The sequence below is a fragment of the Chroicocephalus ridibundus genome, chromosome 10 (assembly GCF_963924245.1).
Source record: "Chroicocephalus ridibundus chromosome 10, bChrRid1.1, whole genome shotgun sequence".
NCBI lineage: Eukaryota > Metazoa > Chordata > Aves > Charadriiformes > Laridae > Chroicocephalus > Chroicocephalus ridibundus.
In genome coordinates, this window is record NC_086293.1 from 24,668,158 (window position 1) to 24,687,335 (window position 19,178).

A 19,178-nucleotide genomic window follows, 5' to 3' on the forward strand; every position below is an offset into this window, starting at 1 on the left:
TAGCAACCAGTAACTAGACTAAATTCATCACCTCAGAAAAACCAAGAAAACTTCTCAATCCCATATTCACGGATTAAAATATGGCATTATCATCTAAATTAGCCTGTACAGAATTCTCAAAATTCCCATTTTAAGGCCATGAGTATGATGGCCTTAAAGATTCAGAATATTCAGGCAAAGATGATATTGTGAAACATTTTTGAAGAATCATTTTTCCCCCTTCAGTATGATGTCTCTGTGTGTACATAGCACCCATTTCAATACAACTTTCACTGTATTTCATTACATTATCTTTACAGCCTATGAATTTAAATGGATGTTTAAAATTTTAGGCAATGCATGATCTGTATGCATTTTCACTACAGTCGCTCAAAATCTGCATCAATGAATCCCTAAATACACTATATTTTAGAAAGCACAAATCAAATTAGCTCCTGCTCTGTGAACAGTGGTTTTGCCTTATTTTCTATCACCACCCTTACTTCTATCACCACCTCCTCAAACACACGCACGCACTCACACAAAACACACTCCACTTACATAATCTTCGTAGACAGCTGCCTAAAATGTGATAGTGACGAGTAGGCATTAAGTAAAAAAATCCCAGTGGTCTTTCTCATGGCAACAAAAGCTTGCTTACCAGTGATTAATTTACTGCAGATTAAAAGAAACAAAAATAAAAGCATCCCATTATCAGGCTGCTCTGCTTATTATCTCCCTATCTCTCAACAATACAAGTCAAAATAAGAAAGAAAATGAACTGGTATGACCTATTTCAAACTATAGTTAATTCAACCCCATCTAGCTGGGGAACATCCTCTGTATGGAAGAGTACTATGTACACAGCAGCTATGTCTTGATCCTGACCCAAGAAGTCAAATCTTTAAGGGAGGTATAATAATTATGGCTGCCTTCTCATTATTAAGGACACCCGCTCTCCTGGTGGAGAAGTGTCGTGGAGAACAAGCACCGAGCTGGGCCTTGTCTTTGTGTGGAGACACCAATTCTACAGTCATCGAGCGAAATGACCAGAACAACATGTTCTTTAAAGCGCCTCTGGACTTACAGGCTGCCTTACAATTCTAGAGAACTAATAATATTCCTGGATAATATTTAATAAAAACTGCATTGAAAAGCTGTATAGCTAAAACTGTAAATTCTTTTAAAACTGACGGCAGAAGAAATACTTTTTTTCTTTGAAAAACAGTATCCATTGTTGCTAAAAGATAAATGGCAAGCAAACAGAAACAAAATAAGCATGGGGAAAAAAACCAAACCAACAAACCACTGCTAAAGAGCTGGCTGCATGTGAGTTCTCAGCTTTAATGACTGTGTGTCTATAGGGTGTTAGACAGATTTCAATACACACCAGAAACAGAAGCCATTTCTGGCCTTATTAAGGAAATCTGTGCAATAACGTGGATGAAAAGAAAAATAGTAGTATCATTTAGCAGAGAGCGCTTGATAAATTACCTGGTGTAGCTAACAAAAAGGACTCTGACAGAAAATCCTCTTTTATATTTGCTGGGGGCAGATTGTAAGCATGGATGAAAGATTTTGTTTCCAGTTCTACAGGGAATCCCATATAATGGAACTGCCATTAAAATAAAAATAAGAAAAGTTCACTTGAAGGACTTGATACAAAGATAGATATATACAATCCTAATGGGACCAGGTTTAACAGAGGAGAGTTTATATAGGTTAGTAACTGCTAATAGTTACTTTAGAAGTGCACTTAAAAAGGACAAAAAACAGATTTTTAGGAAAAAACAATTCCATACTCAGAGAGGGGAATAAGATATCGAGTGTCAACTTCATTATTATGTATATGCACAGCTATAGCTTGCAGCCAATATGAAATAATTAAAATTTTATTCCACAATGAAGGAGGGTTGTCCCCTATCACACCATCCTCTGTCCCAGATAATCCAACGACAGATCACATACTTCTGGCTTGTGTAACCCTAGCTCGAAGCATCTGTTTGAGAACAGAAGGAGAGATGAAGTTATGGAAAAGAAACAGGCTAATTTTCGTATAGCTTTGTTCTCGGTCTCCCAAAACACAGGGCTGAAATCCGTCTTTCATTAAACACCTGAAGGCAGTATAAAACTACTATTTTTCTCTTTCTTTCGCCGGTGACACAAATCTTTGTGGCTGTCATTTCTTTGATGCTGGCTAGAAGTAAAGATGACGTTTGCTGATCAATAAAACAATAAAAGTTGTTTCACCTCATAGAATATTAAACACAGAAAGCTTCTGGGACAATTGTTTCTCTGAATAAAACTTAGCAATTTTAAAATTTGCCAGGTACTTGATCCTTTGGCCTGTTTACAGAACTAACCCCAGAGACTGTAAAATACCTTTCTCAGTTTGTTTTATCCAGTTCATGCCATGAACTTTTAAGGATTGTTCACCTCACAGTGATCAGATATGTTTCTATTAATATAGTTATGGGAACTAAGCATTTTTTGTATTGCTTTTTATAATCACTAACTATAAACAAAGCTTTCCATTAAGGCTTTCTCATATATCCATCAGTATTTTGATTCTCACGTTGATAAAATTAGGTGTTGATTCCACTGAAGTAAACCAAGTCATTCCAGTGTAAAAAAAAAAACCACAGATGTAACAGAAAAATCCACACCCTGTCTCCAAACCGAGAAATAAACATTTGCATCTTTGATATTACAGCCCATTGGTTGAATAAAGCAGAGAAAGACAAGTTACACAACTGAATTTACTTTGATACCGCTTTCAGTTTTACAGCCAAATAATGTGCCAACTCCAAAACCTCTATCTTCCGCTACAACACTGTAATAAAGTATCCTTCAGAATTCTGTAATCGAGACATTAAAGCAGGAATACTATTGCCTTCCTAGATAACTAATAGTGCCACTTGTTGAACTCGCTTTTTCAGGATATAAACATAAGTAAGTTTATTAACATTTTCTAAACATACCTTTCTGCATCTAAGTCCCATTCTAATAGTTAGGACTAACATCAGCAGGGCAGCAACCAGCATTGGTTACAAAATCAGCCCTCTCTATTGTAATGCATGCCTTGAATTGCATGGTGACTGCCAGTGACACTTGTTTTTACACACAACTATTCCTGCAAATATTTAACAAAAATGTGAAACATCAACTTCTGTTCTCAATTGAAATGCAAATTCAAGGATGCAAACATACTCCTAAGAGCAAAGGTTATCCATAATGCATTTAATGAAATGAATTTAATGAAATGTGCTAATATGAAATTTTGAGTGTCTCTTTAAAAGATTACAATACAAAATTAATGTAAGAATGCTATTGTATTTTATGTCTATATGTACTTTTCATCATAAAGGATTTTAAAGTGCTTTAAAGAAATATGTAGGTACTACAGCCACTTTTGAGGTTTAACAGATGACAAAACTAACCATTAACTGTACTTTGTGAAAGTGATTATTATCTATTTTGTGAGAACAATGGAGAAAAAAATAGGATTAACTGGTGTAGAAGTAACAGGATGCTATTTATTTTGAAGTTTACATGGTCACTGCAAAAATATTTGAGCAGTTTACTAAGAACACATTAGGGAACATATCCGTTTTGTTTAAGCCCCAAATGAAGAACTGAAGGAGAGACATTTAACAGCTTTCTCAAAGGGAGACTTGCTCAAGATCAAAGAGCTCAAACATATGTAGAAACAAACCCTAAAGATCAAGTTTTGCACTGTATCCCTATTTGTGCCATTGAGTAGTAGGATACCTATGAACAACGAGTAACATATGGGTCCATGCTATACATGGTTGGTGTGCCAAGTGACAAGGTTCAAATAATTAGGTACAGAAGTTTAAATTTTGTATGATCAGCTCAACAACACAACATATCAACCATGTATAGGCTTTGCATGTACACACATATATCCAATATTTATTTGTACCCTTCATCATTATACTTATGCCCATCATGCAAGGCCATTTTTTTGGGGCATCTCATCAAAATTACTTACAGAAGGCCTTATTAAAAATGAACATATTTTTGCCTCTACTGTCAACATGGCTGAAGAGAGATGGGTGCCTTTTTGTTGTATGCTTACAAATAGGATTGATTCAATAGGGCAGAAGCCCTGTCTTCATGCATTTTTATTTTCTTTTTTTTTAACAGGGCAGTTCCAGCAAATGGAAACTGAAAGGAATAATGAAGACCCTGTTAAAATAAAATAAGTTAGTGTGCAGCAGGGCCCTGCACAACAGCAAATGGGTGATGACACTACCGGAGAAAAGCAACAGAAGATGACTTAAAAGATTCAGATGATAATGATGGGACACAGTGATAAAAAAGATCAGAGGTTAGTTCCCTGAGCCAAGGACAGAAGGGTCAATCCTCTGAGTAGCCAAGGATAAGGTAGCATCACCGACTGATAAAAATTGACAACAAATCCATGAAATACTGGACACCTGCAGGAGGAGCCCTTGCAATAACATGGGAAACTTCTCAATTTTTTTGTGTTCAAAACAGTGAACACAGACAAAATTTTATGCTACAGGTCTACACCTGCCTACCTGCTGAAATTACTCTGCTGCTTCATAAAACTTTTTTTTCTTTTTTCTTTTTTTTTTTTAAGTTAACGTCTCATCAAAAGAGAAGTCATCGGGCATCAGGAAGAAGGAACACTGAAGAGCTGGGGGAAAACTCCTAGAGTCCCGGCAGAGGGTTCCTTCGTGAGGGAATTGCTATTTGAACAGCTGACTCTAATAACTATTTCTAACCACCCTTACCAGAGCTGCTGGATACTTTTTATTTCATGGTTGGTAAACTGTATAGTGAAATGAAATAATTTAAACTTGTAAAGTGTTTTGAACAGTATAACTGATTTTTAATAATTCTAAACCTGATTACTGTGCTCCACTACACAGAAGTTCACATCACAGGCTTTTTTTTCTTGCTGTTACCAAGGTATTGGAAAAATACTCCTAAATGTGACAACTGCTGTAGTTCGCAAACATTTATTGAAAAGACATAAGAAAACACCACACATAGAAAGGATGCATCAAACTTCTAGAATGTTCCCTGCTTTCTGTCCGGTTAGATTTTATAGCTTCGGTACAGGAAACACGGGATTCAAAGTAAAAAAAATTAAGATTGGGGGGGGGAAACAGTTAAAAGAGTACCATGAAATCCTGAAGTTCACTTCTACTAAGAGTGAATTAAGAAATTTTCATCTTCATTTGAACAGCCAGACATCAACAGGCACAATGTTGTGGCTGAAGTCTGGCTGTCTCACCTGAAGTTTTCCCTTGCACACAATAAGAAAAGTTTCAATAAAGACAGGCTAGAAAAAAGTGACAGGATTTTTAATTACCATTTGCTTAACGTGAGAAGGGAAGAATCAACATTATTAACATGACTTTCAAAAGTGGCTCATGATTTTTAAATTTTTCTTTGCTTAAGGTGACAGATTCGGAATTAAACTCTAGAAAACATTCTACTCAAATTGACCTTCCACTAGCCAAGCTTAAAAACACAGCAGCTGAGAAGCATCAGCCTGAATTCTAACGCTTCATTAAGGACTTACATGTAACTGCTGCTTTGCACATTTAAACAGTAACACATGCTCCTGACACTTGGTGCTCTGCTAAACAGAACAGTAATATTGAAAAATCAATTCTGTCTTCTTTTATAGTCCTCTCAAGTTATTCATAGTTGAAGACACTTTCTTGTAGAAGCCAGAGTAGAAATTAGTACAAGTTGTTAGTATTAACTGCAAGAAAAGACAACGTAGCAAAACTGGAGCAGGTTAAATTATAGAAAATCCTGAATAGTCGCTAAGCCTAGCATATCCATACAGATAATACAGAAAACTCACTTTTAATTTGTTTCTTGTCTACTTCAGTTAGACCTTTTGCAGCTTGTAGCTTAAAAAAGATAATGTCCTGCTTTCATTTAAGTTTCTGACACTGCAGATAATTCTGATTTATGCTAATCTGTTTTCAAGAATTAGGACCACAGAATTTTAGCATGTGGACCTGTCCATTACTCTTTAGCGGGTTTGGTTCTTTTCTGTTTTTCTGTATTGTTTTATTCCTGAGAAATGCGTACTTATTAATTCCCTTTTTCCTGCTGTGACTTGTATTTACAGTGACTCTTATAACTAACTTAGTTTTTCTATGGCAAAACAGAAATAAGAATTATGCCCTTTACACAATAATTAATTTTTTCTTTTTGTCTTTGAACTATAATCTCAAGCATAACTGTTTTTCCTGGTAATATATTTCAAATTTCACTACAGAATATCCTGTTATCAAACTCTAAAAAACAGGTTAATAGAAAGCATACACCACCGACTGCTCAAACGAGAAGATAAATCTGTAGGGAAGAAGCTCTCTAACGAGACAAAGTTGTTTAATAATCTTCTCTTTCACAATTATTTCAAACTTTGATGAAGATTTTAAAAATCAAGCTGAAAAGACCTTCTAGAAAAAAAGTCTTCTACCTACTACATAAGAGTACCCATCAAATTTCTATGTGAATATAACACTATAGACAATACAAGTTAGTACATTTCATATTCCCATAATTGATCTACCCGAGCAGTACTGTATAAACAAAGTATGGTCATCCATGCAAACTTAAAGGGTCCACTTTCCCAAGAACATAACTTAAACATACTGTGACACAAACAATATCTATTCTAAATTTTCACTAACCTTTGTGCTAATTCATGTATTGGTTTATTGTCTTACAAAGACTTTTGACGTAGCCTGAATCAACTGCAGTAATACATATAGCAGAATCCACCCTGCTCTCCCACTTCTCTCTAACAGAAAAACAAAACACCAGTTGCCGTAAGATCCTAATCGTCAGCTCTAGAGACTGGTGCTTGGAAGTCTGTACCATGCAATTCCAATTACTGTTGCACAACAGTAATTCGGCCTACACTTTTAGGTCTTGCTTCAGCCACATTTTATGGGCAGAACTCATTGAAATTGAAGGAATCAACAAATTAAGAATTTTATTTTTTTTTCTGTAGGAAACAAAAAATAATTATTGATTCTTACTAGCATCATCAGAGTGCTTAAGAGCTCTAGCAAGGGACCAAGACTAGGACTCCACTGCAGCTAGTGCTATGTAATCAGAGATCAAACCCCCACTATCCACTGAAAAGAAACAGAATCGTTCTTAAATGTATATATTTCATGCATATTTATATAAATATTTTTTGTATATTCTTATACACGTTGAATGCATATTTTCTATGGATTTTTATTTCCTTACTGAACAAGAGCATCAAAGGTGTACAAAATTATTCAAACACTGCAAACACCCATCAGCTTGGTTTCAAGCATTCTTAATCACTGCGAAGATTAAAGACTACTTATATCAACTACCCATTTATTCATAGTTCCACAGGGGACAATCGCTCTTTTCCATTAATGAATAATTATTCAGAAGTTCACAGTCTGGTGCCTAAGTATGAATAACCAACCACACAGAGGCTGTCCATTATTTTCTGCTTATCCAACTAAGAGCAAAAATATTAACAAGCAATTATCCCAGAAAATTATTAATCATCCAATACATTCCAAACAGAGCGATAAGGAAGGACTTGAGAAAATAATCAGCACCTACAAGCAATATTGAAGATATTGTAGCAGAGACTATTGTCATTACAAGATGTATGGAGAAAGTATAAGTTCTCACAATGAGTATCTTGATTAGTCTTCATTATATCATCGTTATTCTACCATGAGCGTTTTGAATGAGAAAACAAGACTCTTGGGTTCATCCTCCAGCAGCCCAGAAGAGCAGTGGCACAGACTCTCTGCACAATACCCATCCTTGGCCATTTCCAAGGGACTTTCATGGTATCTTCTCCCCACCACCACCTTTTATGGTTTAGCCTACAACAAATATGCACTGAAGTAGGGTGTACTGAAGATACTTAGAGGACAAAGCCAATAAAAACGTAAGTTATGAGACAAAGGCCCTATAGCATTTTGGCTACCTAGTGGGACACTGTTGAGAAATGTTGTTGAACGCACACTTATCAATGATGACTACTCACTGCTGAGGTAACGGGTTAGTTAACACAGACTGATGCAGTGGGGCAACTCGTTTTGCTATTTGCTCGACTGTCAGGCTGACGTGTTCTCCTGGAAACACGCATTGCACAGGTACGGATGGCAATTAAAGTGTGTAACTGCAGGTGCCGGCTCAACTTGCTCAGGCAGTCCCCCAGGACGGTGCCCGAAGGCCAACGCCGCCATTGCCCGCTGAGGGGGTTCCCTCACGGCGGGAGGTTCCCGCCGCTGCCCCCCCCCGCCCCCTTCACCTCAGCTGCGCCTTACAGCTCCCAGCGCTTCCGCTGAAAAGAGGTTTCGCAGCCCAGGTGACAATGCTGTCGAATATGTTTGCGTTAAGGGGGAGGGTGAGGGGGGAATGTCTTTTGTCTACACCACTTCGGGGGTGGGTGAAAAAGTTAGAGCGCTCCCGGGATGGACACGGACGTCGCCTCAGCGCTGGGCCTGGCCGCCCGGGGGCTCCATCGGGGCGGGCCAGGCGGCGGACTTCGTCCCGCTGCCGCCCCGTGCCGTTTCGAAACGGCACAAAGTTTCTCCCGCGGCGGCCAAAGGGTGCGTTCCTGTGGAAAGTTCCATCCGCTTCCCCTGCCCTGCCTCCCCCACAGACCTCTCCCCACTGCCGGGGCCAGTCCCGAGCGCGCCAGCCCCGGCCCAGCCGCGCAGCACAGCCCGCCCTCCTGCCGGCGGCCCCCATCGCCTCACAGGGAGCGCCCCCACCCTCAGCGCCGGGCAGCTGCGACGAGGCTTCCCGCGGAGGGCGAGTGAGTGTGGCGGCAGCCGGTGGGCTGAGGGGGCTCTGAGGGGAGAGTTCCTGCGAGCCGTGAGGAGGAAAGGGCGGGAGAGGGGAGCGAGGCCGCGGCGGGACTGGAGCGAGCGGTGGCTGCGGGCGCTCGGCCCTCTCAGCTCCACCGCCGCTGGCAGCCCCCCCCACACAAGCTGTTCTCAGGGAAGGAGAAAGACGTGGCCCGTGCGTGCCCTCGTCCTGCGGAGGGGAGCGGGGCGGGAGCCCGACACGGCCCCGGAACTTTGTGAGGAGCAAGAGGCGTCGTGGGCGCCCCAGAGCAGGGTCTGGGCTGCCCGCAGAGCTGCGGGGTTGTACGGCAGCCTGAGGGCCTGGGCCGGCTGATAAAAGTTTGTTCATAAAGGAGGAAATGGTAAGTAGGCTTGAGCGGTTTCAGCCGTGGTTGTGAAACTTACCACAGGCTTTCTGTAAGTGAATGAACTTTTTTACTAGAAGGAGTGAAGGGAAAAGTTAGTCCAAAACGCTCCCAACAGTAGATGAATTTAAAATGGTTACAGTCTGCAATGGGTGGTGTGTGTGTGTGTGGAAAACCCCAAACCCAAGAGCTGCTTTTACCTGCGGAGCTGTTCCTCCTGTGTCTTACGGAGACAGGCCTGTCAGGATTTGTCAGCACAGTGCCATGAAGCGTAAATGTCCAGCACAGGTCCCATCGCTCTGCTGCACCATGTACTGGCCATATCCAGGAGAGGGTCGTATTTTACATCTGCCAGAGAGAATATTGTTTTAGCCTTGGCAAAATAGGACAGTGAGTAAAGTTAAAGCCACAGCGATCATCTCTGCTTTGTTTCAGGATCAGTTTAGAGGAATGGGATAGGACAGTGCTCTTGCAGGAGGATCACGTGTAGATGAGAGCAGGTATGGATCAATATGACAAAAAGAACCATGCATTGAAACTACTGTTTTCATCCATTCAATCCAACTATGTATGTTGGTTTTAAATTAAATCAGAATGGCTTGATTTTTGACCTCTGCATTTCAGGCCTTAAAAGCAAAGAAATCTGGGAATCATCTACACGCTGATTCTCAAAGCCACTTGAATATTATGATCAGGACAGTGTTGATTGACTTCATTCCCAACTCCCTCTTTGCAAGATAAAAATTATCTCAAATGTTACTCTGCAAATTCTGTTCCATTTGATGTAAAACAACAACAAAAAAGCAAATAAACCCATGAAATAACGTCGAACTATAAATCTGACAAACATATGTGGTGGAGTAGGTTCAAAATACTACTTCAGTTACTTAAAAGGAACACTAGATTTAGCTTTCTGGAGTGCTAGTTCAGTCTTCCAGTGGGTACCCTAACTGTCCTTGTATATATTTTTTGATCACCCTTATTTCCAGTTTTATCAGAGAATGGGACAGCTCTGATTGGTTAACAGTAATGACGCACAGGGCCCTGTAACATTTTTAGATTAGCCACCTCATCCACCTACAGAACCATTTTGTTATTGTCCATTTTTCAATATATCGCCTCTATGAATGCAGGATACCTGCCTTCCTCTCTTTGCTATGGAATGTGAGCCCTTTAAATCTAGAAGTCTAGGAGGAAGGATCCTAGGCTGAATCCTAGTGCTTTTGCTTATCTTTCTTACAGAGTGGGCAAGCCAATTTATTGCTTAGATGCCCTAAGCAGCCTCTTGCGTATCTTTTTCTCTCCTTTTTGTTTCTTTCCTAAAAAAAAAAAAAAAAAAAAAAAAAAGTGAAGTAACATATTCTTGGCTTTTCAAACTGTCACTGTCCCTTAGAAATCTGTTTTCACACATGACCCCAAATCAACATCTATAGAGTTGCAGTGGTAGGTACCTATGGGTTCCATCAGGGTTTATTTCTCAGGCAAACCTGATACTGCATTCAGAAATGTGTTACAATGATGCAAGGAGCCCCAAACTTCAGAATTCCACTGCCCTCTCCTAGCTACCTGGTGTACTATTAGATACTAAACTGTAGCAATAGAATTTTCCTGCTGAGATACTCCTGCTCTCCTCATTCTTGTAAGACGGCTGTCTATAGGCCCTGCTCAATAGTAATAATATCAGTAAATACGTAGGTTTTTTTAAAATGAGCTCCAAATTTTGAAGCTCTAATACAATACAGTGAATATATTTTATGTTGCTGCAATATCCATTTCTGCAGGTCTGTTCACTGATTCCTGAGAAGCATCTTGCTACATGTTCATAAAGAGGTCTATGATAAGTGAGAATCCAGATGAAGACATGCAGTAATATCCAGTAAGGCCCAGAAGACAACTTTTTGTTGGTGGTAAGTACAGAGCATTGCAGTAGAACCGTGTCATACAAACCTCCCTATTTCTAACATATTTTGTTTTGACATAGATGCTACAATAATAGAGCTGGCCATAAAACTATAGTTCCCCACTGGGTAAATTGGGCCAACTTCCCCAGCACATCTCAGAGCCTCACATGACTCTACCTGTTAGGATAACAACTTTATTTTTCCAGTTACTGGAAAAAAACACATTCTTGCTGAAATACAATTCTTAGGAACACTGCACAGGTTATAAATTCTCCCTGGCAAAAGGGCCAGATAAAACTAAGGGTAACTTGAGAGTGAAGGTGCATTAGGTTACGTTTTGACTGAGTTCTTTTGTTCAAAGAGGGACTCCTGCAAAGTTCCACAAGACTATCTTTTGTTGGAGAACTTGAACTTTGATAAACCCATGTATAGAACTACATAGATTATTTTAGAGAGGTGTAATGGTGTTCTAATTTGAGGACGTCATGATCTCAGTCCTTGATACAGACCCCTTCAATACAAGGTTGAATTGGTCAATGAGTTTCAAAGCCTGCATATGCCAGAGGCTTTTAACGCATCAGCTTTTAAAATGGTCTAGACTTCAGTATTATATTAATATTCAGTATTCAGGTTCTGGCATAAGGCAAGACACAAACACTTAGTCCTGTAACATCAGTGCTGCCTTTGGAGTGTCACTTGAGATAGTAATTCCAGGAGCTCAGTGGCCACTGGTTATGCTATAACAAGCTGTAGCAGTACAGGCTCCAGTGCTACTAGAGTAAGTCAGTCTCTGAACATGATTGCAGGGATTCTGCAGAACTTACTCTCTTTAGAGCCAACAGCTCTGTCACTCGTAGGCTTAACAACCAGCATTCTGGTTAGGAGGCACAGTAATATTTGATGGCATTATAGGTCCCACACCAAAATAAGCAGGCCAGTACTTGTTCCAGTCTCTGAACCCTACCTGTCTAAATAATGTGTTAACCACCTGTAATACCAAAACCTGAGGGTTTACTTCCTCAGGAGTAAGGTTGATCATTTCACCTCATCATGGTTAATCTCCACAGGAAAAAAAGAAACAACTCACATTATAGGGACAAAGTACCTTTCCCAAATTATCAGGGTCCAGGCCCATATTCTACCCACCCCCTCAGCCATCTGCTATTCCTGAAACAATGAAGTCCTGTGACCGACCAGTTCTGCAGGTTAAACATAGGTGCTTCAGAATTGGGTCTGTCTTCATCACAAACAAATCAAAACAAGTAAAAGCCTCTCTACCTTTGTATCTTCCTCTGCTGCATCACAGAAAATTGCCAAACCTTTTTTTCCAAGAAAGAATCCTTTAATATTTTCCACCTGTAAAAGACAACCCACACCTTCAGCTGTGATCAATTTTGCATTAGCTATGTGAGAATCAGCTGTGTGAACTCTGGGCTCAGACCTATCCCCTGCATCCATTTTTTTATTTTTTTAACAGAGCAAACTGTTCTCCATGGTTCAGAGGGCTGGAGTACCTCTGCTATGAGGACAGGCTGAGAGAGTTGGGGTTGTTCAGCCTGGAGAAGTGAAGGTTCTGAGGAGATCTTATAGCGGCCTTCCAGTACCTAAAGGGGGCTACAGGAAAGATGTGGAGGGACTCTTTATTAGGGAGTGTAATTACAGTAAAGAAAAAACTCTTTACTGTAAGGGTAGTGAGGCACTGGAGCAGGTTGCCCAGAGAAGGTGTGGATGCTCCGTCCCTGGAGGGGTTCAAGGCCAGGCTGGATGGGGCTTTGAGCAGCCTGGTCTAGTGGGAGGTGTCCCTGCCCAGGGCAGGGGTTTGGAACTAGTCGATCTTCTTTAAGGTCCCTTCCAACCCAAACCATTCTGTGATTGTTCATTTTCCAGAAATTTGAGGCTTTGTACAGCTTATTACAAGTTTTTCCTAGAGAAGAGATTTGTGTTTACTCCCATCCTTTCCCTGAGAGTAAAAAAAAAATACTTTTACATGTGAGATTGTACGTCAAATTGTAAACAAATATAGTTGTATGTGGAAGACTTTTAACATTTATCAGGAATCTGCATCTAATTTTGTTACAGAGTTGGAAATTAAGGGCTTGTGTGTGCTCTCACACATTTTACATTGTGAAAAATGTACAGTTTTTCACCCAAGAAAATGAGTACAGTTCTGTTCCACATTTTAGTAAGAAACAGCTGATTATTTCAGTGATTCAATAAGACATATTTTCCTTTAGTGAAAAACCCCAGACATTTTACAAAAATACAGGGCTTATATTACAAAGTATTGGATAACTATGAAACTTGAATGTATGAAAATCAACATTAACAACCTAATTCATTTCTGAAAAATTAGATTTCACAAACATAATACAGTATTCAATATATTTCCAGGCGAAAGCTTGCTTATCTCTTTCAGATGGGCAGTAACAGCCTCTGGATAAGTTGCCGTCTATAGAATCCAGAGCAACTGCTCAGATAGAAGACATGGGTTAGGGGGAAATACAGCCCAAGGGTATCCATTTTCACTAATTGTTTATAACAAGGGGAGTGGTTTCAAGGGGAGAGAGCAAGAGAAACACACTTCAAACTGGCCCACTGTATCGGTACCTGTGACATTTAGGCAGGCTGTGAAAATCTTGCATTTAGTCCCTGTACCTGAACCTGTGCAACACAGAGCTAAACCTGTGTTGCTTGCAAGGCTCACAGGCTTTTCTGAAGGTGAAAAAATTGCCATTCCTACTCCGCCTAAGGATCTGGTGGTATTAGATTGTAACTGTCCTTAGAGCAGGAACTGGTTTTAGTAATAAGGTAGAAAGCCACAGATGAACAGATTTTGCCTTTCCTATATTAGGAGACATACCTCAAAGCGCAGCAGTTTTTCACTGTTACACATGTGTTTTGTAGAGATGCTGTCCTAGATTTGGTCTAGCAGAAGCTACAGGGGGCATACTCATCATTTCCATTGTTGTGAACTGGCTAGGCAATATGACTTACTGTCACAAATCTACAGAGAAGTTTATGAAATTGTTTTTTTCTTAAATTCTTACCTACTAGAGGCAGATGAATAGAGACTACAAAGTAAGCAAAGGTTTCCATCCTTTATGGTTTTGACAAAAATTGAAAGCATGCTTCATGTATCTATCTCGGGAACAAGAAGCAAATCAAAATCAGCCTGCATAATACAAAATAGTGTGCTACAACTTGGTGCATAGACTGCATTAAAAGACTAATAAGACAGCAAGTTTCAGAGTAAATGTTCCTTGGTTTATTGGCATTGTTGTTAACCTTTTGGATAGTGAGAATGGCTAAAGTACACCAGTTTTACCTGAAAATGACTGACATTTTAGAGGTCATGCACTGTATTAATGCTAACATCTTAATTAGGATTTTTGTTCGCTTGTTTTTCCAGGCTGAAACACTGGATTTTTGTTAGCAGTTCGGCAAGAGTGATACTATCAGTAAAGATGTCATACTTAATGAAAGGAGTGAAATGTTGCAGTCCTATGAATCAGATGCACAAAGTAACAGGAACTCTATTTAAGGCACACATATTAAAGAACACATTGGGCATCAATGAACAACAATTCAAAATTTCACGTACATTATCTCAACTTAGTTCTGAAAAGGCAAACTCTTACACTTACGTCATTGTTGGAGCTGGATCAGCAGGGTGTGTACTAGCCAACAGGTTGACTGAAGACCCTCTCAGTACTGTACTACTTTTGGAAGCAGGCCCTAAAGATACCCTTCTAGGTAGTAAAAGACTGATGTGGAAGATTCATATGCCTGCTGCATTAACATACAACCTCTGTGATGAGAAATATAACTGGTATTACCACACAACATCACAAAAGCATATGGATAACCGAATTATGTACTGGCCTCGAGGAAGAGTGTGGGGTGGCTCCTCTTCTCTCAATGCCATGGTATACATTCGTGGGCATGCAGAAGATTATAATCGATGGAGCAGGGAAGGAGCAATAGGATGGGACTATGAACATTGCTTGCCCTATTTTAAGAAGGCACAGTCACATGAACTGGGGCCAGATCAGTACAGAGGTGGAAATGGACCCCTGTATGTGTCAAGAGGGAAAACAAACCATCCTCTTCATCATGCATTCCTGGAGGCAACCCAGCAAGCTGGGTATCCCTTCACAGATGATATGAATGGCTATCAGCAAGAAGGATTTGGCTGGATGGACATGACTGTACACCGAGGTAAATCATAAAGTGATCCTTAAGTAATTTGTATTTCTGACCCACCAGTGGTACTTCTGAAATCATTCTGGCATATGGATATATAATCTGCACTGAATGCCGTTTGGTTGTTGAGATTACTGAAGAGCTGTGACACTTTATAGTAACACCCTGTTCATTTCACACTAGCTTGCTATCAATCTAGTGTGTATTTCATTGAAAATTGCATTGGCATGCAAGTTGATTCATAGTTAAATTTCTCGTTGTGAAATCTGTTATGTTAAAATAAAATCTTTAGTCATTATGTCAATTCACATTTGCCTCGAACTCTCGCTAAACTCTATGAAGGCTTTCCCTCTGTAAACATCCTGATGGTTATTGGCCAAAATCTTAAAGAATACTGAGCATTACTATTTTGATGTTTGATGACATTGTAGGTCAAAGATGGAGCACAGCTAGTGCTTACCTTCGCCCAGCCATGTCACGCCCAAATTTGTCAGTTGCAGAGAAGACACTTGTAACAAAAATCTTGTTTCAAGGAACAAAATCCATCGGTGTCGAGTATGTGAAAAATGGGCAAAGGAAAAAGGTAAGAGATTTTTCTTTTCCAGTAAGAAAGGTATGAGTCAAAGCAAAATTAAATTTTTGTTTTAAAACAAACTTCGATTAAAAGTGGCACTTTACTATGCAAAATGTCTGCTTTTCAGATGCCATGTTGTCTCTTCCAGTATATGATTTCCTGTCAATTATTTTACAGCAGGTGATATTTCAGCTGTATCAATTCAGAGATTAGCATCTCCATATTTCCATCTTTCTGTATTGAGAGGACAAGCCATAACTTGATGTTACGCAAGAGTGTTGTGTAAGGTTTCTGTCTGGAACCTATGGTGCAATCATGCACTGTCTCTGCGTATTGACTGGTGTGCTGACATGCTGATGTTCCTGAAAAGAATTCTGAAAATGATGTTCTGGCATTGGCAAATCTGTAAAAGATACTGAAATCTGAATGGTTCAAGGGATAAGTAATGAGTCATTCACTTCTACATTGCCAGTATGTGTTGAGTTTTGGGATAGTAATGATGAAACATAACGATGAAATGTTCCTTATGGTTGGTTGTGGAATGAATATTTTTCGGTTTCAGTCCAACTTCCACTGAACATGTGATCATGTGGAAAGAAGCTTGAGTTGCCATTACAACTTAACTCTGTGGATAAACAGTTCATCTTGTGCAGCTTTCAATCCATTGACTTCTATAAGACCTAAAACATTCTTATTTCCCTTAACTCTTTAATATTAGAGCTGATTATTCCAAAACTAGGAAATTGCCTAAAAGGGATTTATATGTTAATAAATTAAGATATTTAGTCACAAAAAATTATAAAACAATTAAAAAGTGTAATAGCAATATCCTAAAGAGAGGACAGTACAGATTTTGGTGGTTTGAGTTCAATAAGGCTTACAAGACTCAACAGGCAAGTGTTCTGTGACTTGAACACCTGTTAAAGTTAAAATGCAATATAAATAAACTGCTCTTGCATTTTCTAATGCACAAATCAAATCTGTTGTTTTCTAAGTGGATTGCTAAAATGACTATCATTAACAATGCAAAACAGAAGATGCAGAGAATTTAATTGATTTCATGAGCTATTAAATGTCTGCAAAAACAGTGTCTCTACTTGCTGTTTTTGTGCCATTATCAAGAATAATTATGTTGAAGAAGGTCTTGGAAAGCCAATTACGTATGATCAAAGGCTTTCTGAATACTGGACTACTTTAATTGCAAAATAATTGCTACGAATTTTCATACATAGTAATACATATATGAGTTACACATAGTGAATTAATATATTTATAGCATATATCATAAGTAGTACACATTCAAAGTATTTCCCTTTCTTCCCTCCCCTCCAGATTAAAATTGCAGGACTTGTCTGCTTTTACTTTCTGGAAAATTTTATAGCTGTCAGGATGGAAAAGCTCATGACTTTATTACAGTATGAACATCAAGAGGAGACACTTCATTACATTAAAGGGGTTTTGGTTTTATAGTTTATTTTAGGTAGGATCTCTTTTACGTCAGTCGTCCGTAAAGTTAAAAGATCATCAAAAGCTGATTCAAGCATGATTCAAAATCTATACAAGCCAGTGGAAAGACTTAATTGTGGGACATTGGGGTCCCAGAGAGCTCCCAGGACTCCAGTAAGCCCTCTGACAAAAATAGGGAAGGTAGACTGATCATTCCTGGGGTTTCTGAGTTCAGAGTCAGGCAGAAAAGTGTATGGGCTCGGAATAACTACAGTGCTGACTGTGCAGTGAATGTAGACCGAACAAGCATCATTTGAACGCTATCTGGAACAAACTGGCACCATTTCAGTGTGTACCGTAGAAAACATAAAGAAGTTATATTTGTATAACATGCAAAATACAGATCTAGGTATTGATTCAGCAGTCACAGATATGCTGTGTATTAGACTTACCATACTAGTGATTGCCCAGAGCAAACAAGAACAAACAAAAAATATCAGCACTGGCTATCTGTCAGCAATGTCAGAGAAATAGTGTGGAAACAATTTATCAAAATTTATCTTCTTACTACATTATGATCTAATTACTAGCAACAATCTCATTCACCATCATTCTGTATAGCTGAGGTCTCACTCAAAAAGGATAGGATTACTGCAAGTTAATATGCATTCCATGCTAATCTATTAACACTTCACCATGTTACAGGAAAAAATAGTATTTTTTAATGTTGCTTTAGAAGCTAAATGTCTCATCTAAAATAAAACCAAGCAGCTACGCATGATAGCACCTTACGTTCTACAACAGTGGAGAATGCAGAAGAATAATACCAGATATGTTTCCTTGAACCCTTGTGGGTTTTGCTTGCTAATGAGAGGAAGTTCAGGGACAAAATTGTGTGCTTCATCTATTTTTTCCTCACTGTGGCCACACTAATATATTAGAATTCACAGATAAATGTTATAGTATTACTTTTGCAAATGTGTATTTCTTTAAATACACATTGGACTAGCTTAGGTAGCACTAGAATTTGCATTAAATATAAATTGTTGCTAACTTTTTGTTTCTTTGGTGTAGTTGTTCTTTCATAAGGACAGGTGAATCTTGAATCTTTTTTCCTAACGTGCAAGAGGTACTGCCCAGTTTGTAATCAACTACATAACTCAGTGTGTATACAAAGGATACCTTAAATTTCAACAGGCAACATACATGCAACTAGGGAGGATGGAGTGCATCCAGTGCGCGTGTGTTCATGAGCCAGCTCACTGGAATAGAAGGGGATAGTTTGAACAAGGTTGGGTTCACCCACATCATCCTTTTTCAAAGAGTAAAGGCAAAAGGCGTGTGTGGGGTATCAATATTTTCTTACTCCACAGAGTTTTTGCTTTTAACAGTGAAAAGCACTAAGTGGGGTAGTAATGATCCTAAATTTAACAGACATGAGAACAGGGAAGAGATATCCCCCAGATACAAATAACACAATGATTTTGGTATTGCTAAATGAGAATATTTTGGGGCAGAAATCCTTCAAAAGAAGATGTGCTAAAAATACTTGCAGAAGTTGTTCTAGAAAAAGAACTATCCATCACAGAAAACTGAGTCAAATGTGGAGGAATAGTTTAGCAGCCTATATCATGACCAGCTCTGGGCTCAGACTCAAACTGTTTGATGAAAAATCCATCAGCAAAACAGAATTACATAAATGCCTGCAGTCAGGGTCATCTCAGTAGCACTTTTGTGGTTGAGGGCCTTCTGAGGATGACGATGAGCTAAAAAACTACACATTAATCTTGGTTCAATTAAGAAAACAAGCTCTTGCGCATTTTTGAGCTAG

General features: G+C 39.1%; 1 protein-coding gene across 5 annotated transcripts in view; it reads left to right on the top strand.

Moving 5' to 3' along the window:
• The first annotated feature begins 8,691 nt into the window (after positions 1–8,691).
• CHDH (choline dehydrogenase) overlaps positions 8,692–19,178 on the top strand; it is a 57,010-nt gene continuing 46,523 nt past the window's right edge. For 2 of the 5 annotated variants that reach the window (XR_010072824.1, XM_063348341.1), the window contains exons 1-4: positions 8,766–9,220; positions 11,005–11,130; positions 14,534–15,342; positions 15,759–15,910. Coding sequence is in view for 4 of the 5 variants with exons in the window: in XM_063348341.1 (XP_063204411.1) it covers positions 14,589–15,342; positions 15,759–15,910 (906 nt within the window). In the remaining variant the exon portion in view is untranslated. Of the gene's footprint in view, positions 9,221–9,658; positions 9,724–11,004; positions 11,131–14,533; positions 15,343–15,758; positions 15,911–19,178 lie in introns of all 5 variants that reach the window. The other 3 variants (XM_063348344.1, XM_063348343.1, XM_063348342.1) reach the window with 3 other exon arrangements.